The 27,591-nt window shown below is 50.0% G+C and overlaps 1 protein-coding gene across 3 annotated transcripts in view; it reads left to right on the top strand.

Moving 5' to 3' along the window:
• Positions 1–27,591, top strand: part of CORO2B (coronin 2B) — a 147,129-nt gene that overhangs the window by 102,487 nt on the left and 17,051 nt on the right. For all 3 annotated transcript variants that reach the window (XM_044925383.2, XM_006054778.4, XM_044925384.2), the window contains exon 3: positions 17,432–17,548. In XM_044925383.2, coding sequence (XP_044781318.1) covers positions 17,432–17,548 — 117 coding nt within the window. The remainder of the gene's footprint in view (positions 1–17,431; positions 17,549–27,591) is intronic.

Here is a 27,591-nt window from a genome sequence, read left to right as displayed (position 1 = left end):
GCTGGAGCAGCATCTTCTAGATGCAGGCAGGCTGTCTTCATGTCTGGAAAGACCTGGGGACTTGGGGGGAGGGTGTATAATCCTAGGTTGTGGTTTCAGCTCTGGCACTTTTTTGGTGAAAAAAATGTTTCACTTTTTTGAGCAAGTCAGTTAACCTTTCTGAGCCTTTGTGCTCTCCTTTCTACAACTAATAATGCCTCCTGCAGGGGAGTGGTGAGACTCAAGTAAGATGTTAATAAACATGTTTGTAAATGATAAAACCGAGGTCATCAATAGAGGAATACACACACACAGATACACAGCTCTTGTGAGATAGCTTTCCCTGTGCGACCTTAGGCAAGTCATCTGTAAAATGGAGATTATAACGTGTTAATACATATTTAGGGTGCTTAGAAAGCACGAATACACAGTAGGTGTTCTATAAATGTAAGCCATTATTATATTTCCTGGGAAGAATTCACTTACTCAGCCAGTTTTTGCTGGCCCCTACTATGTACCAGGCACTGCTGGAAGCAGTGAGGACCCAGCAGAGAATAAAACAGACAGAATTCTGGCCTTTGTGGAACCTATGTTCTAGTAGGGAAGACGGACAAGTAAATATGGAACTAATGCTAGGAAGTGAAATCAATTAGGGAAGATGACAGAGGTGTGGGAGGAAGGAGGGGGTTATAACTTTAAATAGGGTGATTAGGGAATCTGATTGGCTCAACACTTGAATTAGATGTTCATCGTCATCCAATCAGCTGAATGTACATGTGTATTGGGAAGGTGGGGGAGGGGGAGGAGGGGAGGGACAGATCGGAGAATCTGATTGGCTAAACTTGAATTTTCAATAGATGTTCATTCTGGTCCAATCAGCTTTGTATGTGTGTGTGTGAGCGTGTGTTAGGAATTAACATAGCTTTGAGCCTCAACATCTATGGGTAAAAGTCTTGGTAAGGGAGTCCTTGTGACCTAGGTAGACGCTCCAAGGGAGGACCCTGAATTCAAGTGGAACCTCTTTTTCTTCCTCCTGGCCCACCTTGGCCTTTAACTAGCTGAAGGTCATTGTCTTCAGCTGTTGGGACTGAGGGGTCAGAGGGTGACGTTTCCCCTCCCCTCCTCTTGGGCCTGCCTCTTGCCTCCATGGTCTCCTCTACCATCACGTCAAAAACAGACCCTGGTCCTCTGACTCCACTGGCCACAGGGTCTTTGCAACTAGACATGAGGCTGGACCGGACCAGGGGCTTCCTTCCCCTCCCAAGCAGAGATCAGGCTCCATGAAAACTCTTGCCTCCTGGGGCCCAGTGGGGCCCAAAGGCTTGCCCAGGGAGACTGAGCTCGGCCTTTGGAAACTGACAAGAGCCTCCACTTTGCACTCCGAGTGCCACTATCCCTTCCTGAAGCCGGTCATGCACTTGACACCCCCCCACCCCCAGGAGATGCTCGGCACCCATGCCGCTGCTCATGGGTTAACCCCTCGCCACCCTGTCTGGGGAGACCATCAAGTCAGGCATGGCCGAGGGCTCCACAGCATAGAGTGTGGGTTCTGAAGGATCAGGAAGCCCAAATTTCTACACTGATGGAAGCCCTCTCTGCCCTCCCCGACACAGAGCCCCCAGAACGTGGCCATGGGGCCACTGGACAACCTGAGTGTGCCAGGGATTGGCAGGTGGGGCAGCCAGGGCCAGGCTCAGAGGAGCGGCCCACACCGCCTCCTATGTGGAGCCTCCAGACACACAAGCACCACTCACCTAGCCCCAGGCTTTCATGGCTGCATCCCCCAGTACTCAACCCAGGCCGGGCCTCCTGTCCCATTTATCTTTGGAGAATTAGAGTAGCCCCAAGTCACTGGAAAGATGATGGATCTGGATAGAGGCCAGACGGCAGGCGTAAACAGGGGGTGTGTTCCCCTCCCTGCCCCTCTGACAGCCCAACTCAGCTTGACATAGGAGCAGAAGAGCAAAGCCCTGCCCTGGCCCTCTAGGTGCTTGAGAGAGGGTGTGCACCTTCCTGGAAACGTCACCTGCTTCTCCCTGTTGCATTCATTCAATAAATATTTATCAGTAGGGTCTACTATGTGCCTGGCACTGCTTGGTGTTGTGGTTACAGCAGTGAGAAAAACACACGTCATGGAGCTGACATTCAGAGAAGGGATTCCATCTCTAGGTGGCCAGTGGCAAACCCAGGGAGGGTCCTTGTCTGTGTTTGATGAGCGTATGGGTGGAGGTTCAGCTTAAAACCATAGACAGAGCTGGAAGGACCCTGCGGTTTCAGTTCTGTTCACCAGTCACTTCTGGGCATGCGTGCTGGGTGGGGCTGTGCTAGGTCTGGGGTATGAGGATGGGTTAGACACACGCCCAGCCCTGGAGAGCTCGTGGATGGGTAGGGGGATGGAGCCATGAGATAGAGCACAGGCCAGCGGAGGGAGTGTCCGGGGAGGGGTTGCTGTGCAGAGCACAGGGGTAGAAGGGGGATGCAAACCCTCATCTTGGAGATGATAATGATAACTGATATTGACTGAGTGCTTACTTAGTGCCAGGCACTGTGCTGCGTGAGCATGCATTTATTGTCACGAGGAAACTGAAGCCCAGGAGGAAGGAACTTGCTCAGTCACCATCAGTGAGAGCAGAGTCACAACTGGACCCAGAGCCTCCGAGCTTAAAGTGCTGCAATAGGCTCCTTCTCCCACCAGCCCAGCCCCAAGCCCTGAGGATCACCAGCCCGCACAGATTCAGCCAGGAGAAGGCTTGGGGAGGGAGGGGCATCTAAGGATTGGGCTGCTCACTCACTATTTAAAGGGAGTTTTCAAGGCCATTGAGGTCCCAGGGCCATTGCCTTGGAGGTGGTGCATCCCTTTCTCTGGTCTCTTAGATGTCCCTGATGGAGCAAGGCTGAGGGTCTGAGCCAGAGGTCTGCAGCTCTGCCCATGCATTCCACAGCTTCCAGGGGCCAGTGGCAGCCCAGGGCTGAGCCTTGGTGGTGCCTAAGCAGGGGAGATGGTAGGCATTGGGCCTCCCTCTGCACAGTCGGCATGCTCTTGGTGGGTGGTGGGTTCACTCAGCAGATAAGGCAGAGGAGTGGTCCAGCCTGGGGGAATGTGGATGCCACTCCCGCTCTGACGGAAGCAGCATTGGTGCAGCTGGCAGCATGGGGCTGGGGAGTTGTTCGTCTTGAATACAGACCTGACCTTGTATTTGTAGCCAGAGGGCATAAGAAGCATGTCTTAGGTTTCACTCTTCTGTCTTAGGTTTCACTTTTGTCCCACACTCTGTTGAGAAACCTCCATGATTATCTCATTTAAGATGACGGTACTGATAATCTCTTGGGAGAGGCAACCAACAACCATGAAACAGAGCAAACACAAGGCAGTCCTAAGTGAAGAAGCAGGGCAGCATCGTGGCTACGCCCAGAGCACCACAGGAGGCTCCACACCATGTGAATTGGATTCCCTTGAGTTGTGCAGTGCACAACCCATGCAACTGTACAGGGGACCCGATGAGGCCCAAAGTTTATGGCATCATTAATTCATTCAACGAAAATTTACTGAGAGCCTACCATCAGTCAGGCACAATTCCAGACACTGGATTTAAAGCAGAGAACTAGACCAAGCACTACCGCTCAGGTAGATTACATTCTAATTCAAAAGTCACACAGACTGAGGCTTGAGTCCTGGCCTTACACTGTGTTAATTAATTTCACTGAGCTTCAGTTTCTTCCTCTGTAAAATGGACACAATGATATGTACTTTATATAGTTATCTTGGTAAGTAATTGAAATAACATTTGGTTTCAGGCCTGACATGTCGAAGGCCCTCAATGATCACCAGTATTGTCTCAAGTGGTGAGTTATGGGGAGAACTGTGAAAGCTCAGGGGAAGGATGGCTAAGGCTTGCATAGGCCCAGAGGCCCAGCCTGGGAAGGGCGTGTGTCATGAGGAAGGTGGGGAGGGGGAGTGAGGCTGTCATGGGCTGGTGAGGAGCACCCTGTTTGGGGACCGTATTTTCCCAACTCAAGGGTTAGGACACACATGACCTGGCAGAGAAGTTCTGTGTTTCTTCTAGATGTGAGAAGCAGTCTGAGAAAAAAAAATGCAGTCATCAAAATATTGGGATGTAGGGAGATTGCAGTATTTTATAAAGACCTGAGATACAATATTTAAAATTGAGAAGTATGACCCCCAGGAGCATTGAAGAAACTGGTTGGTAAGTTGGTGGAGGGTGTGGAACAGGGTTTGTGAGTCCCTCAAGGGCCAAGCAGATGAGCTGGGTCTAATTAAGGTAGGGACAAGGGCGCTGACTCAGTCAGGATCCCTGGCTGGCCATAAAAGTCGCCTTTGATCTTTCTGAGCAAAAGGGGGTTGGGGGCCTTCATAGATCCAAGGGGCTGGGTGCTGGCAAATCGAACTGGAACACAAGTGAGCACCAAGATAAATCAGAGCTTGGCCATCCTGGGCAGAAGGTCTGATTGGCCAAGCCCAGCTACATGTCCCTGCTTGGCTAGCGGGGGACCCCAGGTCGGAGGAGCCCCGTTTCAGCTCTCACATGGAAGGTGAGGCACTGCGTCTCATCACTGCAGCCCACAGCAGGAGAGTCCCCCAGATCAGGAGGGAAGCTTGGTTGCAAAACTGCCAAATTCATACAAATGGTTACAACTGTGGAAAGTTCTGGAGGAGCCGCACAGTGCAAATCATTATATTAATAGAATGCCGATGTCACAGTGCGGTTTGGGAAAAGGCAGGCATGAAGGAAAGTGGCTGGGAGAGTATGGAGTGCCTGGAGGTGGGAGGCAGGGTGGGCCTGGAGAGGAAGGGGCGGATGTGAAGGTATTTGTGAGGATTAACTTACCCGAGGCCTCTGGGAATCTCCTGTGAATGCAGAGAGTACCCAGGGGTCTCAGAGGCTTAGCAGACAGCTGTCAGAGCTCTAGGGGTTCACGTGGCCCCAGGCGGACATTCAGACTTCATCTCATCCATGTCCGGCTCAGATCTCCAAGGATGGCAGGACTCAGGAGGGACACAGGAAGCAATTAACAGTATCTGCCGGAGCCCTGACTCCAGGCTGCTGCCCTGTCCACTGGAACAGAGCTGTGGCGATGCTCACCAAACCCTGGGTGGACTGGCCCAAAATAATGGCCCCTGATGAGTTTCCTCTCACTCTGCAGGAGAAATAGGTGTGTGGGGAGGTTGCAGGAAGAGCTTCAGGCAGGAGGGTCCACCTTTCTGTCCTTTCTCCCTGGGCCAGACGGCAAATGGAAAGAGGGATTTTTGTCCTCTTGGCTCTGTGACAGGGAGGAAGGGCAGGGCTGGTGTGGACAGCCTCGAGATGGTGCAAGCACTCTCCTTTTCTCTTGCTTTTCTGACACCACCAGAGATCTGCTTTTCTGCCCATTGTAAAACAAACGAAACTAAGGTTTCCACCACAATTTGCAAGGATGCTGTTTTGTATTTTTTGCCAATTCTTTTACATTTCCAGTAGGCACAGATTTTGGCTCACTCCCCTTCTTCCCCACAGTGGGACACTGGGGCATGAAGGGAGGACTGGGGTGTGAGGGACTCTGCTCTCTGTGGTCCCCAGCCCCATTAGACTTAAGGCCCACGGGGTGAAGCCCACACCCCTTCATGAGGCCAGCGAGTTCCTAAACCATCTGAACTGGCCCTTCTCCGGTCTTTCTCTCCACTTATCTGGCAGGGACTGGTCCTGTGTCGTAAGCATCCCCCATGCCGTCCTTGCTGTGTGCTATCAATCTTTCGGGCTTCCTCTGGGAAGCCTTTCTGGATTTCAGAGCCTCAACTACTTGCCCTGCCTCCTGCACTCCCAGAGCCCCGGCATTTCCCCCACCGAAGCACAGCCCACCCTTGTGGGCTTGTCCAGCTCTTTGTCTGTCTCCCCAGGAGACTGTGAACACCCAGGGCCAAAAACCCACACCCCCACGACCGCCCCTCAAAAACCACGCTCTGTGTAGACTCTTCAGGCACAGTAAGTTTGGAGTTTTCTTATTTTCTTTATGTTTTAGCATGGGGTTTTATCTTAATAAAAAGGGGCAAGGAATCAGGAAACTGCAGGGGCTAGTGTGAACTCTGAGTTCCCAGGCATCCCTCTCCCCAACACACACACACTCACACTCACTTACACACCCATTGTTACTCAGTTTTTTTCCCATTTCAGCCTCAAGGAGTCTCTTATCTCTTCCCCTGGGGTCTGCCGCATGACACAGCCCCAGACCGGGGACAAAGGTGGCCTTATTGCCTCTTCCTGCTGGAGCCTGGGAAAACCGTGTTCATCTCCCAGTGCTCAAACACGCACCAGGAAAAAGAGAATTCCTTACAGCTCTTCCCTAAACCAACACTCTACCCACCCACCCCCCAGGGGACCTGCTTCCACCATTTTCCCCCCAGAACATAAGCATACATGCACGCTAGGGATTTTAACTGGAAAAACCAGCAAACCCTTTCCAGCTTGAGAAACACAAAGATAAAAGACCGAGGGAAAAAATCAAAACAGGAAGTCATGAAGTTAGGAGGCTTCCTGAGGTCTCTCCATGAACTTTTGTCTGACAGGGCGACGGCCTTCAGAGCATCACAGCCTTTGTTACACACTCTGCCCTATGACTGTGAATCTACCCCGAAGCTCAGCCCCAGGCCTAGAATTTCTCAAGGTCAGAAGAGCAGGATCCAGAATTATCTCCCAGCATGGGAAAGGTCAAGAGATATGTCTGCTCCCTGGACGGTGTTTTCTGGGTGCTGAGGATGGGAAAGGGCGTCCGGGCTGAGGCGTGAGCAAAGATTCAGAGGTGGGAAGCAGGCTGATAGTCATTAGCCCAGCTCAAGTGCTTGTAATGAGCAGGGCACTAAATGAGGCTCTGAAGGTGGGGGGCCAAGGTCACCGGCCTCGGGGTGCTCACAGCCTGGAGGCAGGGCTGAGCCAGGAACCAAAGGTTATCGGGCGGCGGGAGCATTGGAGGTCGGGGGTATGGAGAGTCACGCGTGTGGCATGAGCAGCAGGGTGGGCGATTGTATCAAGGCAGGGTCAGGCTGGGACCACAGCAGTTCTGATGTCTCATAAGGAATTTGCCTTTGAAAGTCAAGATAGTGTGGAGAGTAGGGAGCCATTGAAAATTTCAGAGTGGGAAAGTTACTGCAGCAAATCTGTACTCTGGAAAAATTAGACAACTGTATGTAAGCTGGATCAGAGAGAACTGCAGAGGGCAGACACTAGAGACAAGGGGGCTAATCAGTGGACCCACTTCAGAAATCCGAGGACAGTCCTGTGAGCTCTAGCATGAACAAAGCCCTCCACCCAAAATAGAGCTCCCAGAAGACTGCCCAGGGGTCCAGACACCCAGGAGAGACCACCTCTGGGCTAAATGGCCTTCTCTAAAAAGTTGCTGTGAACATGCATGTCGATGGCCCACAAGGAGAAATGGACTGACCCATTACCCTCCAGTGTCCTCCTTAGCAGGCTCTTGTTTATTATACATATTATTTCAGATTAACGGGCTGAAGACTGCAGGGCCCTGAAGTGTGGGACGTGAGCCCAGGAAGTTCTGATTGGGATGGAGGGAGGGAAGGAGTGCAGTCGGAGGCCTGGGAAGAAGTGGTGTGGAGCGTAGTTTATATGGGGGGAGGGGGCATGTGTAAATGTGTGAGCGTGCGTGCGTGCCTGTGTGTGCTCGTGTTTTGGGCACAGCCGCCGGCAGATGGGGCACACCCTGGGGTGGTGGTACCCACACGTTGGACCGGCAGTCCCCAACCTTTTGGGGACCAGGGCCAGTTTCATGAAAGACAGGTTTTCCACAGACCAGGGCGGAGGGGAGCAGTTTGGGGGTGGTTCGAGCACGCTACACTTACTGTGCACTTAATTTCTATTATTATTATTTCATGAGCCCCACCTCAGCTCAGCGGGCCTTAGATACTGGGCATCGGGGACCCCTGCTTTGCACGAAGGACACACAATCTTAGGCCCTGCTGAGAAGGCTATGGTGGCACCCGGAGCTCTGAGGCTGCACAGACTTGTTCTGGTGTCACTGCCAGGTGAGGATGACCAGGAGCAAGTTCCCTTGGGTCACCCCTTCCCTGGGCATTAATAATTAGATAATGAGGTGCAAGTGCTTTGTGAAGTGTCAAGGCTGAGAGCTGGAGGCCAAGGCCTCCTTCACACCCAGGAGGCTTGGACACAGGGGGCCTGACTCGGCCCAGAGCTCTAGAGAGAAGGACTACATTGCCTAGTTTATAATAACTCTCTCACTTAATGTCCACGTCCATCCAGAGAAGAGAAGACCGTGGTAGGCAGCCTACTCGGATAGTCCGGGACACCTGAGGCAGCACGGGGAAGAGGGAGAGTGATGACAGAGGCAGAAGGGTGGAGACCCCAAAACATCTCTCATGCAGAAGCTTGGGGTTCCACTGTGAGCTCACCCATCTCCTGGCTCAGGGTTATCTATTGCCCTGGGGCTTCTTTTAAAGCACACATCACCTGATGTGACCATTTTTCTTCCTATTTGCTTTATCTGGACCTGCACTAAACATGCAATGCTGTTTTTTGACTTCTCACCCCTGGCATCCACATCTAGCAACACCAACAGTCTCTGCTCCTGCACCAGAAGGAATCAGCTTTGCAGGTACTTCCCTGAGGGCCCAGCAGAATATGGAGCCTTTAGGGTAGTGGCTCCCAAACCTCAATGCCCAAGGGAATCGGATGGAAATCTTTAAAATACACTGATGCCTGGCTCCCCCTTCCCAGACCCTGGGATTAAATTGATACGGGATGCCCACCTGGGCACTGGAATTTTTAAAAGTTCCCATGTGATTCTAAAACAAAAGCAAAGTTTGAGAACCACTAAGCGGAGAAGGTGATGGCACCCCACTCAAGTACTCTTGCCTGGAAAACCTCATGGACGGAGGAGCCTGGTAGGCTGCAGTCCATGGGGTCGCTCAGAGTCGGACAGGACTGAGCAGCTTCACTTTCACTTTTCACCTTCATGCATTGGAGAAGGAAATGGCAACCCGCTCCAGTGTTCTTGCCTGGAGAATCCCAGGGACGGGGGAGCCTGGTGGGCTGCCGTCTATGGGGTCGCACAGAGTCGGACATGACTGTAGCGACTTAGCAGCAGCAGCAGCAGCAGGGTGAGAGGAAAGACAGAGTTGGGGAAGGGAGGGTCTTCAGGAGCAGGCATAAGGGTTTTCACAACTGAGTTGCCAGTCGTCCCTTCTGATAACCTTATTAAAAATTCTGAAGGCCTACTTCTGATTTATGACTTTCCCCCCTAATTTACGGATATGAGAGTTGGAGCATGAAGAAGACTGAGTGCCAAAGAATTGATGCTTTTGAATTGTGGTCCCGGAGAAGACTCTTGAGAGTCTCTCAGGCCACAAAGATATCAAACCAGTCCATCCTAAAGGAAATCAACCCTGAACATTCATTGGAAGGACTGATGCTGAAGCTCCAATACTTTGGTCACCTGATGCGATGAGCCGACTCATTAGAAAAGACCCTGATGCTGGGAAAGATTGAAGGCAAGAGGAAAAGGGGGTGACAGAAGATGAGATGATTGGATGGCTGCACCTACTCAGTGGACATGAGTTTGAGCAAGCTCTGGGAGATGGTGAAGGACAGGGAAGCCTGGTGTGCTGCAGTCTATGGGGTTGCAAAGAGTTGGACAGGACTGAGCGACTGAACAACCACCACCACTTATTTATCAAGTGTCTCACCTACATGGTTTTAAAAAATTATTTATTTATCTTTGGCTGCGCTGGGTCTTCGTGGCTGTGTGCCAGCTTTCTCTAGTTGCAGCGAGCAGGAACTGCTCTTCATTGCAGTACACGGGTTTCTCATTGTGGTGGCTTCTCTTGTTGCAGAGCACAGGCTCTAGAGCACAGCTTGAGAGCATGGGCTCAGTATTTGTGGCACATGGGCGTAGTTGACCCGTGGCATGCGGGGTCTTCCCGGACCAGGGATCGAACCCATGTTCCCTGCATTGGCAGGCAGATCCTTAACCCCTGGACTACTGGGAAGGCCCTCGCCTACATTCTGAAATAGGAGGGTAGTGTAGCTGAGGTGCCTCAGAGCCAGACAGCACCCAGAGCAAATTGCAGCTTCTCATTGCCCAGTGGCATCACCTTCTACAAATCATTGACCAGAGTGTGGTTTTCTCATCCATAAAATGGATTGTTATAGGGGAATTGTAGGATTTAATAAATTTAATTTTTTTTAATTTATATTGGAGCATAGTTGGTTAACAATGTGGTGGTAGTTTCAGGTATACAGCAAAGTGATTCAGTGATATGTATACATGCATCTATTATTTTTCAAATTCTTTTCCCATTTACATTATTACAGAATATTGAGCAGAGTCCCCTGTGCTATACAGTAGGTCCTTGCTGAAGTTACTAAAACTTTGTAACAAGACTTAAATAAAATAATGTATGCAAATTGCTGAGCACAAGGCACTTTGTAAGCATTTGTCAAACGGTCTTCATCACCATCCTTGTCTTTTTCATTGTTACCTCTAGTGATGCCATCCCCGTGACTTGATGTTCATCCATGCCTTCTGTCCTGGTGTGCCAGAAGCTGGGCCCTCTGGTTGCGGGTGTGCCTGGCTTCATACAGTAAAATGGGCAGCCAGGAAGAAGCAGGAAGGGACTTGCCCGGGGTCCAGGAATCTGGGAAGCCCAGAGAAGCCAAGGGGCACATTTAAGGTCATTCGGTTGATGAGGTGGCCTGAGACTGGGCCTAGAAACCCTGCCTCCTGCTCACTCTTTTCTTTCTGCCTCACTAAGCTGATTCCCCAGGTAAGAAACCATTTTGCTTCTGTGTGCAAAATTCAGCTTTGCAACCATGGGAAATTCTAGGAAGCTGAAGCTGCAATGCAGGTTGTTTTGAAAATATCTCAGTCAGTTCACTGGGTTCAAATAAAGCCTGGACTGGGGCCCAGGGCACCCGCCGTTCCCCTGGCAATCTGCTGGGTGAGCCACACCCTCCAGCCTCTCCAAGGGAGAGCCTGGCCTGCCTGCACACATGCAACGCACACACACACACACGCTGAAACATATTTTCAATTAGCTATATAATTTTATTCAATTTCAAGGATCTTATTTTCCCCTAAACTATCTGTGTGGCAACAAGTAAGTAAAGAAACCTGTATGAGCAAACCATATCTATGTTCCACCAAAGCTTCTGAAACATGTAAATCTGGTCAGTATGAGCCTGCATCTCATTTTCTTAAGACCTGCTTAACCGAGACCGGAGAGGGATAGTTTTCAATCAAATCTATGGTGATCATCTCCCACCCGGGGTACCAGAAACAAAACACTATTGTGAGTGTGTGTGTGTTTTAAATGACATTTATATTTTTATTAGAAATTATAAATGTTCATCGCAGAAAAATGAGAAACACTAATATCCACCTAACAAGAGATTGTTGCTATTAACCTTTTGATGCGTTTTCTTACAGACTGTGGTTTTTTTTTAATAGCTAGGGATCATTTTAGGTATAAACTTGATTCTGACTGTTTCACTTACCATTAGCCCTTGAGCAATTCCCATGTCATTAAATATTTTTTGAAAATATGATTTTAAGTGACGTCATAATATTCCATTATATTGGCATCCTAAAATTCATTTCCGCAATGTGCCATTGTTGAGCTTTTATTTTTGTTCCTTCTCATAAATAACCAGGCAGTGAATGTCTTAGTATGCTTCCCTGTTCATTTCTCTGGGATGCATTCCCAAAGTGGAGTTATTGATCAAAGGCCAAGAAACTTTTAAATGTCTTTGAGGGAGTTTCCTGGTGACCTCGTAGTTAGGATGCAGTGTTTTCACTGCCATGGCCCAGATTCGATCCCTGGTCTGGAAACTGAGGTCCCACAAGCTGAGTGGCACAGCCAAAATATAAAAAATACATAATACAAATAAAAACAAAAATCTTTGTGCTGTGCTGTGCTTAGTCACTCAGTCATGTCCGACTCTTTGCGACCCCATGGACTGTAGCTCACCAGGCTCCTCTGTTCATGGGGATTCTCTAGGCAAGAATACTGGAGTGAGTTGCCATGCCCTCCTCCAGCGGATCTTCCCAGGCCAAAGGTCGAAGCCAGGTAGCCTGCATTGCAGGCTGATTCTTTATCGTCTGAGCCACCAGGGAAGCCCAAGACCCTGTCAAATGGATCTGTGGGAAATTTGCCCTGCTTGGCACTCCCCTGCACCCTGTACAGGCCATGTCCCAGCCCCTCCCAGCTCTGTCTTTTGGCAGCTCAGGTATATTTGAGCTGCAGCCCGATCTCCAGCTCTGAGCTCCTCCTTGAGAAGACTCAGGGTGCATGACAGCTGCCATCTGACATCGAACGTCTGTCCCAGCGAAGGGGACTGGATTTGTCCTTCAAGGTGGCCAGGACAAGGCCTGCCCTAACGGCCTGAAAGATCTCCCCAATGATTACAGACATCGTGTAACAGGCACCCACTCCCCACCCCATGCAGCAAGATTTCTGTCCCAGCTCTGTTGAGGCTCAAGCTCCCTTTGAGGTTCAAATGGCAGGTTAGACCCCAGGACCCCGGGGAACTCTCCTGCTGGAACAATTCTGTGAGCTGACGATCTCAACAGTGATTCTAAAGTTATGAAACAGTGAGAAAGTTTGACTTCACTCCTTAGAAGCTCTTTGTGCTGTGCTAAGTCGCTTTAGTTGCGTCCAACTCTGTTCAACCCTGTGGACTGTAGCCCACCAGGCTCCTCTGCCCATGGGACATGCTGGCAAGAATACTGGAGTGGGTTGCCGTGTCGTCCTCCAGGGAATCTTCCTGACCCAGGGATCAAACCCGCGTCCTTACATCCCCTGCGTTGGCAAGCGGGTTCTTTACCACTAGCGCCACCTGGGAGAAGCTCTTTACACAACTGTTTTCTCAGATACAAGCTGGGGTTGCCATGAGGATTAAATGTGATGATATCTGTAAATTAATATGTTTGATTATATTGCTGTATTAATAATAGCTATTAGTGTTGCCATGAGCACAAGAATGAGAAGGCGGTGTTGAGTTGCCGTGAAGAACCAGATCTGCATTTGGTCTCTAGCCACACCCCCATCCAGAAAGTAGAACAGAAAACAGAGGCATTTGAAGGGTCTGGGGAGAGGATTGTTCACACTTATTACAAATTCAGGAAAAAATTTCAGAACAAGCTTACTTTAGAACACCTGATACATGCATTTTATTTGTTTGTTCTTTGTCAGGTCTCTAAGAGTAATAATTGTACAGGGGTCATGAAGTCTAAGAGTACTGAGGCCTATAACACGGCAAGGGTTGTGCTGGGGTGGGCTTACACCAGCTCATGTTTAAATTTTTGTTTAATTTTTGCTTATTGTTAAACTTTTAGAAGTTTTCCCTGCCACTTTCCATTATTTCCATTTAATAATGCACGATTATTAAAATTTAAGTTATGCAACTTTCACTTAAATGAATTATGTTAAAAATAGAAGTACTAAATATTAAACATTTATTTCTTCCTAATTATTTTACTACTGTCTCTTTTTTTCTAATAAATGCATCCTATTTAATTTATTTATTTCCTGGCTGTGCTGGGTCTTCGTTGCTACACACGGATTTTCTCTAGCTGTGGCGAGTGGGGGCTCCTTTCTAGATGCGGTGCATGGGCTTCTCACTGCAACGGCTTCCCTTGTTGCAGAGCACGGGCTCTGGATGCACAGGCTTAGTAGCGGCAGTACACCAGCTTTGGTAATTGCAGCACACAGGCTCAGTAGCTGTGGCTCCTGGGCTTTAGTTGCTCCTTGGCCAGTGGAATCTTCCTGGACCAGGGATCAGACCTGTGTCCTCCTCACTGGCAGGTAGGTTCTTATCTCCTGTCCCCACCAGGGAAGCCGCCTAAGTCTCTTTTAACTCTACTTCTGGTGATAGCACCGTGGTAGTTTGAAATGATGGGCATTTAGCCACTGAAATTGGCAAATGTTCCAAACCAGGCCCTTTCTTTCCTGGAAAATCAGTTGTTAAACGCTTTCTAGTACACCAGGCCCTGTCCCCTCGATCTTTACCCTACTTTGCTACACCCCTCATTTTCTACTCCTTAGCTGCTTCCAATGTTTTGAGCTGTTTCTTTTTGTACTTCTCTTTGTATTTCTTAATTCCATGCTTTCTCTTCAATGTCTTGATTTTTTAAAATCTTAGACATTGTCTGTTGACTTCCTATTATGGAAGATGAGGATCTGGCTCTCCAGCAGCTTGGTCTCCCGTCTTAACTCTACGCACACACATTTTTCCTTTCTCTGCCAGCCCAATATATTATAGCACAACTCATGTTTAAATAAACATTCAGGATTTACATTATTACCACAATGTAAATATTGTCCATAAGTCATTATCTCTATGATTGTATAAGCTTTCTTATGCAGTTCTTCTCCTGGTGTTAATAATTGTATTTTAAAATTTGCTTGATTTCTCTATATAACTGTGGTTTTCAAAACTTTTCCTCTTAGCAATAAATCTTGTCTTTCAAACAAAATTTGGGGAATTCCCTGGCAGTCCAGTGGTTTAGGATTCAGTGGTTTCACTGCCGTGGGCCAGAGTTTGATCCCTGGTTGGGGAACTAAGATCCCACAAGGTGCATGGCACAGCCAAAACAAACAAAAAAATTATGTGAAGCCTACTATATAAAACGGGAAAGTCAGAGCTGCCAGTTTGAAAAGAGGTCCCTCCCATTGAGGGCGCTGTGTACAGCCGAGCAGATTCTGCAGGTCACCATTTACAAGAACAACAATGTGATTCAGTCATGAAAATCAATGCTAACCATCCCTTTGGGGAAGGCATTCATTTTGAAAAGGCAAGTCCACCTGGAAGGGTGCGCTCTGTCAGGATGGTGCGTGGGTGCGCGCTCAGCTGTGTCTGACTCTTTGCAACCCCATGGACTGATAACCCACCATGCTCCTCTGTCCATGAGATTTCCCAGGCAAGAATACTGGAGTGGGTTGCCATGGGGGCTCTTCCTGACCCAGGGATCGAACCCGCATCTCCAGCGTCTTTTGCATTGGCAGGCCGGTTCTTTACTACTGCACCACCTGGGAAGCCCACCCCCCCCCCGCCCCCCCCGCACACACACCCAGTGTAGAAGAAACTTGACCTCTCCCCATTCTGAATACATTCCAGTGATGTGGCTTCACCTGTCCCTCCAGGACATCACCTGCAGGCTGCTGACCAGAAGCTGCTGCTAGCTGCTGGCTACCTACTAACTGACTGATTCAGTGCCCCTGAGATCTGCCTGGGTACCGAAAGCTGAATGCAGACAGCTTTACTCAGGGACCACTCAGGGCAGCCTTCAGGATCAGATGTAAGGAGAGAAGGCTCTGGCAGGGAGCACGTGAGCTGTGCAAACAGCTGATGCAGGGCCTGTCAGCCCCTGGCCATCAGAACTGGAGGAGGGGAGCTGGCCAGCAATAAGCAGTGGGGTTCAGCTCGGCTTTGAGGGTCACCCCTGTGTGGGAATCCTAGCTTAGCTTTCAGCTGGGTGACCTTGGGCAAGTTGCTTAACATTTCTGGGCATTAATTTCCTCATGCCTAACTCCCAGGGTTTTGTGAGAGTTAAAGAAGCTATTTTGTAACCCTAGTAAATCCTAGGGCCATGTGTGGTTCAGTCACTGCTCAGAGTCTCAATTAAAGAAACATAGTCCAACAGCCTAAAGGTAATTGAAAAGGGTATTCCAATTCATATTGCGTCCCTCATAGGATGCAAAAGGGGATCCCATTCTTAACTGAGAGCCGTATTCCCCAAATCCTTTTCCTTAATTCTCTAATTTGCCCCAGGATACAGTGTCAGTGAAGTTCTCCCAAGTACAATCTCTGAGGCCTTTTTCCTCTCTCTTTCTCTGCCTCATCCCTCACCCTCCATACCACTGCCATTTCTGTGTCATAAAAAAAATCAGACAACCTCCTGGAGATAGACATTCAGACAAGAAGTGGGTGGGGAAGAGGTTACGGCAGGACACACACTCTGAAATAGCTCTTGCCCCATCACACTGGCACGTATAGCAGGGGCCTGCCTGAAACGGGTTGATTTTCTCCTTATTCAGTTGAGGAACTTAAAGGAGGGTGACGTTTGGCCTGCCTCAGGTGCCTCTGATCATCTAACCACTGTTAGCTGATGGGCAGTGACTGGGAAAACCCTTCCTGTTTCCTCCACACACCAAAAATCTCATGTTAAACAACCTGGGGAATGGAGACGCAGCCTCTGTCTCCCATTTCTCCTCTCTTCCCGGCCACCTTTGCAGCCAGTAGGCATGGAAACTACCCTTCACCCCGACTCCCCTTGCTCCATCTTTTGTGGACTACATCTCCACTGCAGGATGTCTTTCAGGTCATGTACTGAGCACCTACTGTTTGCCAGACTTGTGAGTTGCTGGCGATTCAGAGACAAGGCAGTCCTCAGTTGCTCATAAACAGACAGAAGCAGACTGCAATTCTTTGTGATGGTGCCTATAACAGAGGGAAGCACAGAATACAGTGAGCTCACAGAGGAGGAGTGCTTGATCTGTTGAAGGAAGACTTCCTGGAGGAGGTGTCATCTCAGCTGTATGATAATAACTAGTATCGGGTATGGGGCATTCACTATGATGATAATCTCCACACTAAGTACTCTGTTAAGCACATCGGCTCATTTAGTCTGCACAGCAATACTAATGAGGAACCTCTCTTGACAGCTGCACTCTCAAGCTTTCCAGCTGATTTTATATCCACGTGTCTGAAAATAAAGTTGCTGAAGCAGTGAAAGAAAGAAAGAAAGGAAATGCGGAAACCGAGGCCCACAGAAGTTCGTTGACTTTCTAAGGCCTCTGAGCTCAAAAGCGGCAGAGCTGTGATTCAAACACAGGCCTGTGTGGTTCCAGAGATGGTGCTTTCAGCCACAGGGCGCCGAGCACAGGTGTCTAAGGTCCACACTGAACAAGCATGTGCCGCATCTGGGAACAGCACCGTTCACATCCCAGGCAGATTAACATGAGCGCGTATGCCCGGAGATTCAGACCCCTCCGCTGATTCCTGGAGAGCAGGAAAGAGCCGCCTCTTGATCCAAACCTGTCCGGGTCAGCTCCCCATAGAGATGGGGCAGAAGTACAGACATATGGCCCACGAACTGCCAGGGCTGCTGCCCACCAGGCTTTGGTGGTTCAGGTGGATGGTTACATTTTAACTTTAGATGTTTTTACTTGAGGAAGGGACACCTTTCTCTAAGTTGCACTCAGATGTCGTGTGGACCAGCATGGCTCCACCCACCCTGCTCTGGGACCCTCCCACCACCATTCAGTGTTGGGAGGATGCAGCCACAGAGCAGTATGGCCCAGCCAGAAGCAGGGATCCAAAAACATTAGTGGACCCTCTAGGACCTTCTGGCTCTTCTTTCAGGTCATCCCAGGGCCATCAAACTAATGCCCTTCTCTCTTCTCTTTCTCTCTCTCTCTCCTTGGCAGACGGGCAGGATCGAACCCAACTACCCCAAGGTCTGCGGTCACCAGGGCAATGTGCTGGACATCAAGTGGAACCCCTTCATCGACAACATCATTGCCTCGTGCTCAGAGGACACGTCGGTGAGCAGGAGGGGTGTTCCTGGGGAGGGTGGGCACATGGGGACGCCTCCCTGCTTCCTCCCTAAATTCGCTCCTTCTCCCTTCGTTGCCCCTCTTCTGCCCTCTTAGTCATCCCTTCAGCTAGCCCCGGGACAGGGAGTGAGGAAGAGGACAGGGAGCCAGTCCATGAACTGTATGGCAGGTCTGCTGCCTTTACCGTGATTTCGTTTGGGGGCGTTGACTTTGGAGGTGAGAACAGAACAAAAAGATTAAATATGTGATTTGGCACTCATCTGTGATAGCAAAAGGAGAAGGATCAGAAGAGGAATATGGGCAAGGAAGAAGGGGAAAGGGGTAGAAATGGATGAGCCATGAGCAAAAGAGACCCTGTTCTTCAGGCTGGGTAGTTTTTTCCTCTGTGAGCCATGGTTTTAGGGATGGACACCAGGCTGAGGTTTGTCATGACTTGTCCAAGGACCCACAGTGGTGGCCCAGAATTTGAATCACCACTTAATGAGGAGAAAGAAGAAATAGGGGAAGGAAAGTGAGGAGGAGGGAACAGGGAGACAGAGGGAAGGAGAAGAGAGAACAGATTGGAGGGATGGGATGAGGGAAGAAAGGAGGCAGGTAATTTGGAAAGGGGAGATGATAAAGAATCCAGGGAGCGCAACATGTGAAGCTGCTTTCTGGTCGCCCTTTCCCCAGGCTCTGCTGACTTGCACACGTGGAAGCAGAGTCAGATGTTGGCAGCCGTGTCTGTGTTTCTGGAGAAGGGCCCCAGGCCTTTCCTCAATTGCCCTTCAGCAATGTCAACACACCAGCCTGGGAGCAAGAGGGGATTTCAGAGCCTCAGCTGAGCTGGCGAGGAGGGGCTGCTCCAGCCCCTGGTGTTCCCAGATGAGGGAAGATCAGACCACAAGTGTCTCTCTAGTGCTCACTGGCATAGTCTGGGGGCAGGTCATAGACTCCCAGGATATTGGAACTAGAAGAAACTTTGGTGCTCATGTCTCCTGTCTATCCAGACTGGCCTGAGAGCTCCTAAGAACAGAGCTCGTGGCCTTTTGGTTCTGAATCCCAAGCATCCAGCACAGAGCCTAGTACCTAGTAGATGCTTAGTAGGTATTTGATGGGATGGTTGGCTGGATGGATGGATGAATGGATGGACAAACAGATGGCTAGATGAATGGATCTTTGGATGGATGACCACACTGATGGATAGATCACTGAATGGATGGATAATGGATAGATAGATGAATGGAAGGAAGGAAAGAGGACAGGAGGAAGGTGACTAGGTAGCTGAATTGAATAGAAAGATAAATGAATACATGAGAATAAATATAGTCCATCTAATGAATTATCCAAAGAAAAAGATTCACAGTAAATAGTCCCCACTGGTTAATAAATTAGGGGGTAGGGAGGAGGTCAGCTGGCACAGTTGTCTAGTAAAAGGGAGTGTTGCAGAGAGAGCTAACAAAGTAGAATGGGCTTGACCAACTCCTAAAAGTCAAAGCCCTGAGTCAACTCAAGAGGATTCCTGAGAGCAGCAACATCAAGGGCAGGGCACAGCATAAGAAAGGAGGGCAAGAAGTTGTGATGGGCACAGTCCATCAGGTTTGGCTACTTTCTACAGCAAAATGGAGACGGTGACTGGGCAGGAAGGGAGGCTGTGAACGGAGGCCAGGAGCAGAGAGGGAAGGCTTGGGACACCAGGGTGAGCAGCTGAACTTTGAAGTGAGACTTGTGCTTCTCAAGCCATCTGAACAGGAGCCCCTACACCTGTGTGGCGTGGAGACACTACATGCTCTGGGGTCAGGGAAGGGGCTGGATGGGTCACAGCAGCTTTGTGGAAGACGTGGAACCCCAGCCAGCTGGGCTGGTGCTGGAATGTGGCTCAGCAGAGAGGAAGGGCGTGCCCAGGAGCGGAATGTGACTCGTGTACATGTTGAGGGTATAAAGAGAAAGAACATGGGGCTTGGGAGCACAGGGAGAGAGGGGTTGGCCCGGGGCTGCTCACCAGAGAGAAGGGGATTAAGCCTCTAGAACAGAGAGGAACTAAGCTCTTGCTCTGGCTGCCAGTCCAGCCAGCCCGGAGCCCACGCAGTGACCCTTATGTCTCTGCCCCTCCCCAGCCTCAGGGCCAGAGGTCTTGGCATTGGAGTCAATATCCCCCCTGCCCCTGCCATGGCTGGAAACAAGCCCCTCCTGGAGAAGGGCACACCGAGGGCCCAGGATCACACAGGGGCTTACGTCCCAGACGGACCTGGAACCCAGGTCTCCTGACTCCCAGCCAGCACCCTGAGCAGCTACTCACAGCCCTGGCTTTAGGTGAGGAAACTGAGGCTCAGAGCCTGGAGGGGCTGACAGTTCAGATCCATCTGACACTCAGTCTCTCCGACTCAGCGAGCTCCCTATGCCAAGCCCATGCAGGGTGCTGAGGGCACATGGAGCAGGGCATCCTTGCCCGGGTCCTAGGAGGGGAGCTGGAAAGACAGAGGACCAGCTGCCCCCAGGGTGGGGAGAGGAGGCTGGTCAATGCTGCCAGCACCGCTCTGATTGACCTTCCCGTCTCTGCCTTCGCCCCCTCCAGGGTCAGGCACCCTTCAACCCACTCCAGATCACATAACCAACTTACTGCGCCTCAGACACCACACCCAGAACCAAGGTTAAGAGGTCAGTCAGCACACATACTGTATGCCAGGCACTGCTACATGCCAGAGCTGGGGAGGGAACCAGCCCCCGAAGGGACCCAGAGAGACCCTGGCAGGCCCTGCACACCCACTCCCCACCCTCTGCTTGTCTCACAACGTTCAGAGGACACTGAGGGGGTCCAGCTGGCCTCCACCCCGCTCCCAGCTCTTTTCCCATATCCCCATCCCTTGAAAAATCTCCAGTGAAGTCCATCCCCCAGATCTGCGCCCGGCCAGTCTCCTCTCCCTTAGGGCATGAGGAGGTCTTCCAGAGTCTAAGCCCCTCCTTTCAGGGATCCAAGAGCATACCAAGCCCTTTCCCAAGGGGCTCCCATCCTGAGGGAAGTCTGGGGGCTGTAACTCTCCCTGGCATCTGGCAGAATCCAGTTCTTTCCGCCGCTGGGTGATGTCACCTATTGTTGAAGGGCTGTGCTTTTTATAGCTTCTGCCGCAGCTAGGGAGGGCGGCTGGCAGGCAGCAGGGAAGGGCGCTATGGCTTTCCAAGCCTCATGCTCCCAGCCCTTCTCCAGCAGCCACAGAGAGAGGTTTCTGACATCTCAAGGAAAGGAGAGAGCGATCCCAGGAGAGTGGGAGGAGGGAGAGGGAGACGGGCCCCTCTCCTGGGCTTAGTATCTTTCCTTTCCCTTCTATTCCACTGCTCCTCCATCCAGCAGCGTCCTCACCCAACTCCCCCAGGAGAGGTGATGCTCCCCACCCCTCCAGGAGCTGGGGGTGGGCTGGGGCAGGATGTCAGCCCTGCTGGAAGCAGCCGGAAGCCACCCACCCCCCTGCCCTCCTACACACACATATAAACTTGAGAACCAATACCTCTTGGAGCTGGAAGGGAGCATCGCACTCCTTTTAGAGATGGAAGCACATAGCCCTGAGAGGCCTCACCAATGTGCCTGGCAGCTGCAGAGACTCCACCAGTGTGGAGGGGTGGCTCAATCATTAGGCAGCCAGGCTTGGGAGGCCAAGGGCCTACATTCAGATCCTGGCTCTGCCACTTCCCAGATCTGTGATCTTACCAGCTTCTTTAACCTCTCTGAGCCCCAGTTCCCCTGCTATAAAATGGTTTATCATGAGAGCAAAATGAATCTAGTGTTTCTTGGCTACTAAGAACTTCATAACCATTAATGTGGGCCAAGGTGTTTAGATATCCTGTCCCAGTGAGGGCAAGCTGGAGGGCTGGGACAGAGAGAGACCCAGACTCTTTTTTTTTTTTTTTTTTTCAAAATACTTCCCATTATGCATGTCACTCTGTGCTTCTTAGGCTTTTCATCATTGGTTTCCCAAAAGGACTAAGCTGAATGCTAAGCCTTAAAATCTAGGAAAGAAATCCCCACCAGGGCCCCCTTCCAATTCAGGACTGAAGGGGTGTTTTGCCATCTATCCAGCTCACCACTGGCCAAAGCGAAAACTAGCATGCTTCCCCACGGGTGACTCATTGCTGAAGCTGCTGATGGTCGGAAGCTTTCTGGGCTTCTCAGGTTCTTCTGTTGGTTCATACATTTAACAAGCGTGTCTTAGGTGTCTATGATGTGCCAGGCACTGTTCCCTGTCCTAGAAATAGGGCAGTGGATTTAAAGACCCCACCCTTGAATGGAGGAGTTGACCATCAGTGGGAGGCCTGGAAGGTTGTCTGTGCCCCAGATGGGGTAATTTTTAGATTCTTGGGGCCAGGGAGTAGCACCTCTTTCTTGGAATAGATGAGCAGAAGGACGGACCACACCCTCTCTAGCTTGTCAGATTCCATCCAGGGAAGAAGGAAGGGATGAGCAGGGGTAGGGGTTCAGAGGAGAGAAACACGGCATTTTCCCTGGTTCAAATCCAGAGTTTGAATCCCAGCTTCTCCCTTCCTAGCTGTGCAACCTGGGCAAGTTTCCTAATCTCTCTGTGGCTCATTTCCTCACCTATGTAAGGAGAGTCATTAATAATAACAATGATAATGATGATAAGTAACACATATCCCTCCCTGTGTCCAACCTCACGAGTACCATTTCATTTCATCTGCTGGCAGCCCCTTCATAAGATTCTCAACAGTAGACGCTCAGTTGTGCTCTCTCCTGAATCCTCGGGTGGCCTTTCTCTCCGCCTTCTCTTTGGAGTGATCTGTTTCCCACATTAGGAACAAGTTACGTGGTCAGAAGATAGCAACGTTAAACTCGGAGGCTCTGTCTCTTGTTTAGGCTAGCGGTGATGCACTCCGTGTCTAGTAGCAAGCCGAATAGTTGGGAAGAAATAAGGAGGTGGGTGTTCCAAGACCTTCTGGGCAAGACCCTCATGCTTTTTTTCTTCTCACTGCAGAAAAGACAAGAGAAAAGAGTTGCTCTGACCTCAGCTCTAGGCAGTGTACCTGTGGATTTGCTGGATGGAAATCCTGGGCTCGTGGCTATGTAATATAGTACAGCTGAATTGGATACTATTGGAAGGCAGAGACTATACCTTATACTTGCCCATTCCTCCCCACACTACTCCGAAAAGAGTGGTTTTTTAAGTAAATACTAAGGAGTTGGAATCCATATCTTTTCCCAGCTACTTAGGACCACTATGAACTTCGGCTCCTCCTCTGAGCTCCTATACCACAGATGTAGGCAGTAAGTACTATTTGCTGTAGCTATGTAACAAGCAGTTCCCCTAACCAGGGCTTTCTGTCACTTAGTAACAGTGTTCTCAGAGGGGCTGAGTAGGCCCTGGGCCTAAGTCACTAGCAGCCACAGTCCTCAGTGTATCAGAAAGCAGAGAGGTCCAGCCAGACACCTTCATAATCACATAATAATTTTAAAGAGGAGATGTATTTGCATTGTGTAAAACGGAGACAGACTTCATACCACATTCATTGACTACGCAGGGGGCCACAAAGCACATATGAAAAATAGAAATCACATCTAAAATGTGACCTGTCTAAAATTTGTATATAATCCTTAATATTAAGCAAGCATTGTTATGGAGAAGGAAATGGCAACCCACTCCAGTATTCTTGTCTGGGAAATCCCATGGACAGAGGAGCCTGGTGGGCTACAGTCCAGGGGGTCGAAAAGAGTTGGACACGACTTAGTCACTAAACAACAAAGCACTGTTAAGTATTACTAATGTATTAGTCATCTGCTTGGTAGGGTATATAGTTTATTTCGTCTTTGTAACAACGATAACGGTAGGTGTAATTATTCTTACAGTTGAGAAGACTGACATTCAGAGAGGTTGAAAATTTGATGAAGTCTTGCAGCCGATAAGGTCAGAGCCTGGGTTGGAATGGAGCTGGTGGGCCACAAAGCTCTCGCATTCTCAGCCACGTGCTCCCTCCCCTGTGCACCAGGACACTTGGTTTTGCAGCTTTATGAACTGTGCCTCTCACCCGCCTTGCCTTAGCCGTGTCTGCCATCAACCCCGCAAGACTGTGAGCTACTTACTGGCTGAGGACTGGCCCCCAGTGTCCAACACGACCCAGGGAGTGACTAGGTATATTTCGTTGGCTTGATTGTAACTGGCTTTAACTAAACAGGGCTCTGACTCAGGGATTTATGAAAGGGACAGTCCCAGACACAGCTGGCTTAGCTGGAGAAAGCACTTTTGCCACTTCTCCCCTCCCCTTCCTTCCAGAAATCCGATTTGGCACACTCTACTGGGTTTCCTGTTGAAGTAACCTCTTCCAGAGCAACCTCTGAGCAGATCTACCTACCGCGCCCATCCACTCTTTGTTCCCAGCAAATCCCTTGAATGTTTAGGGATTGGAATTCCTTTCCAGCTACTTGGGCCCTCTGTGAACTCCAGCTCCTCCTCTGAGCTCCCGTTGCGTGTGCTGCCAGCTGTTAGCTGTTGTGGTGGATCAAACAGAAGTAGTCTCTTTTCCCCAGTGATAACATTCAATGGTGTCGAAAGCAGAGAAATCTGGAAGATTAACAAATACTGTCTCAATATGCAGCAAGGCTTCCCTTGTGGCTCAGCTGGTAAAGAATTCGCCTGTAATGCCTGGACTGGGAAGATCCCCTGGAGAAGGGAAAGGCTACCCACTCCAGTATTCTGGCCTGGAGAATTCCATGGACTGTATAGTCTATGGAGTCACAAAGAGTCAGACATGACTGAGTGACTTTCATTTTACTTTATGCAGCAGAAGAAACTGGACCCCAGGAAGCGAAGTGGCTGGAATCAAATGGGGTTTTAAGGCAAGACTCCCCTTTCCTTCCCTGTGGGGCATTTTCCACCTGAGACCCAATTCTAGCAGTTACTGGTGAAAACAATTCTTGGCTTCCCCCGCTGCAGCCCTTCGTTCCTCTGGACTTGGAGCCAGTCCAGCGGCTGTGCCTGGGCATAGACACCACCTGCCGCCCCCTCCCCTTTTAGCCCCTTCATTACCAGGCAGAGCTGTCATGCCAACAAACCAACCTGTGTGGGCAGCTAGAAAGCCTCACACTCACAAGGACCCTGAAGTTCAGATTCATTCAATACTAACCTCTGAAAGGCATGTATCTCTCGATTTATCATCCGGATGAGGAGCCTGAGGCTCAGAGAGGTTAACTGGCTTGTCTAAGGTCATCTAGCTGGGCCCTCGGAGAAGGCAATGGCACCCCACTCCGGTCCTCTTGCCTGGAAAATCCCATGGGCGGAGGAGCCTGGTAGGCTGCAGTCCATGGGGTCGCTAAGAGTCGGACATGACTGAGCGACTTCACTTTCACTTTTCACTTTCATGCATTGGAGGTGGAAATGGCAACCCACTCCAGTGTTCTCGCCTGGAGAATCCCAGGGATGGCGGGGCCTGGTGGGCTGCTGTCTATGGGGTCGCACAGAGTCGGACACGACTGAAGCGACTTAGCAGCAGCAGCAGCAGCAGTTGGGCCCTGGGATTACAGCCTGAATGGACCCACTCTTCACAGCTTCCCTGGTGTCTCTACTTTACACTGCCCGTGATGCGACCCAGGGATGCCTCAGTTAGCTGGATCCTCAGTAATCAGGCTGTTCTGGAAAAAGCGTTTCTTCTGAGACAGCCCAAGCAGGGCTCCTCAGGTCCAGCCTCTGGCTTCCTCTGTCACCTGCTGGCCTACTCCACACCAGCCAGGCCGACCCACCCCTAATTTTCCACCCACTGTGCCTGCACCCACTCACAGGAGTCATTTTTCTGTCTCCTCATCTTTCCCCACATTTCCAACCTGTCTTTTCAAACGTGGGTCAACATCTCCTCTTCTAACCCTGCGCCTTGTGGATCTTCCCACCGCATCACCCTCCAGACTGGATTCAGGCTCCCCCATCCCTGTGCTTCCATGGGCTCTCTGCCCTGTGACCCCACTGTGTGCCAATCAAGAGCAGACATGGGGTGACTTCAGCATCCATCCCATTGGTACCCAGGGCCTGGCTCACAAGAGGTGTATATGGAATGAGTGAGGCTCAACTTTCTGTTTCAAAGATTTTTCTTACAGGCCAGATTTTCTCTCCTATCTCAGTCAGTGTGTATGCACTGAATGCCATGGGCTCGTGTGTGTATGTGCTTCTCTGCTGTCCTCAAGATACAGTATGAGGTGTCCGTAGACAAGACCTTTTGCCCCCATACACCTCCACGTTGGCCTATCTTCCTGCCCCTTAAAGTTTCATCCCCTTGACTCTGAATGCATCTCAAGCTTCCTGTCAAGTGCAAACAAGGGTAGTCTATGAACAGGGAAAAAGATACCCAGTGTTGCTAAGAATCAAAGACCTGCAGATCCAACAGCAGAGAGATGGCATTCTTAAAAGTGAAAGTTGCTCGGTCGTGTCTGACTCTTTGTGAAGCCATGGACTATATATAGTCCATGGAATTCTCCAGGCAAGAATACTGGAGTGGGTAGCCATCCCTTCTCTAGGGGATCTTCCTAATCCACGGATCGAACCCAGGTCTTCCACATTGCAGGCAGATTCTTCACCAGCTGAGCTACCAGGGAAGCCCTTCTTGATCCAAGAACAAAAACCTGTGGGCTTTTTGATATTTTTTTTCTCGATACTGCGTGGGGGCTACTCTGTAGTTACAGCGCACCGTGGGCTTCTCATGGCAGAGGCTTCGCTTGTGGCGCGTGGACTCTAGGGTGAACAGGCTCCATAGTTGTGGTGGGCAGATTTAGTTGCCCTGTGGCATGTGGAACCTTCCCAGACTAGGGATTGAACCCGTATCCCTTCCATTGGCAGGCAGATTCCTTACTACTGGACCACCAGGGAAGTCCCCAAAACCTGTTTTTGAAGGTACAGTTTTAGAGATATAGGTAAAGAAACACAGACTCTGCTGGTGAAGCCTGGGACAGTTTTGAAGGACAATTTTACAGTGACTAAAAAAGTGAAACACTGCTAGGCATGTGTCTTACAGGAATACTCCTGGCCATGCCCAAACTTGTATGTCAGGCCTCATCATCACAGAATGAATCGCAACAGTGAGAAAAGTGGGCAGAGCCCAGGTGTCCATTCACAGAAGTTGATTAAATCCATCATGGCATGGCCACAAAGCAGCTGTCCTTCTGGCCACTTAAAAAGCTAAGGCAGGGCCACGTGAGGGTGTGAAAAGATGCCCATCAGCTCTTGTTACATGAGAGAAGCAAGTCGCTGAAGTGTATGGATCATAGCATCCCTTTGGATAAAAAAGAAAGAAAGCGGAAGGTATTGAATGTGTGGGGGGGTGTGTGTGTAACACAAGCATTTTTTAGTCTCCACTCTTCAACAGTCACCTTCCTCTGGGACACTGGAGGACAAGAAGAATGTGTGTCTTTTTTTTTTTTTTTTTTTTTTTGGGCTCTGCCAGGTCTTAGTTGCAGCACCCGAACTCCTGGTTGCTGCATGTGGTATCTAGTTCCTTGACCAGGGATTGAACCCTGCATTGGGAGCACAGTCTTAGCCACTGGAGCACCAGGGAAGTCCCAAGAATGCATGTCTTACTGATGACTACTGAATCATCTACCTTGGTCCCCACTCCACCCTCTCTGCCCCTTCTATGTGAGACCTCATCTCATAAGGCCTTTGCACAGGGCGGTCAGGGAAAGACCGTGGAGCATACTGGGTCTTTTCTGTCACCTTTCTGTCACCTCCCTCCCCCCAGCTGCCACCAGCATGCTGGGCTATGTGGAGTGTTGGGCTTTCCTAGAGAGCTGGGACAACCACAGGAGATTATAACATTGAGGATGGAAAAACATCAAACTGTCCCCTAATTATAAACTTTTTCTCAAATATGTTTTTTGAAGCTGAGAATGGTGCTCCCAAGAGTAACCATAAATCCCTGGCTAGACCTGGAGCCTCCCGTGGTCTGTATGTTCAGAGCTGGGTCTTCAGGAGAACATATGTGTGGGAAATACTCATTTCTATACTCTGAGGATAAAGTGCCAAGAAAGGAAACCACATCAAGGGAATTCCCTTAGGGACACCCCCAGTTGC

The sequence above is a fragment of the Bubalus bubalis genome, chromosome 11 (genome assembly GCF_019923935.1).
Source record: "Bubalus bubalis isolate 160015118507 breed Murrah chromosome 11, NDDB_SH_1, whole genome shotgun sequence".
In the NCBI taxonomy this organism is placed as follows: Eukaryota; Metazoa; Chordata; class Mammalia; order Artiodactyla; family Bovidae; genus Bubalus; species Bubalus bubalis.
The sequence above is the reverse complement of the archived record's forward strand: the minus strand, read 5'-3'. Positions and strand labels throughout refer to the sequence as shown.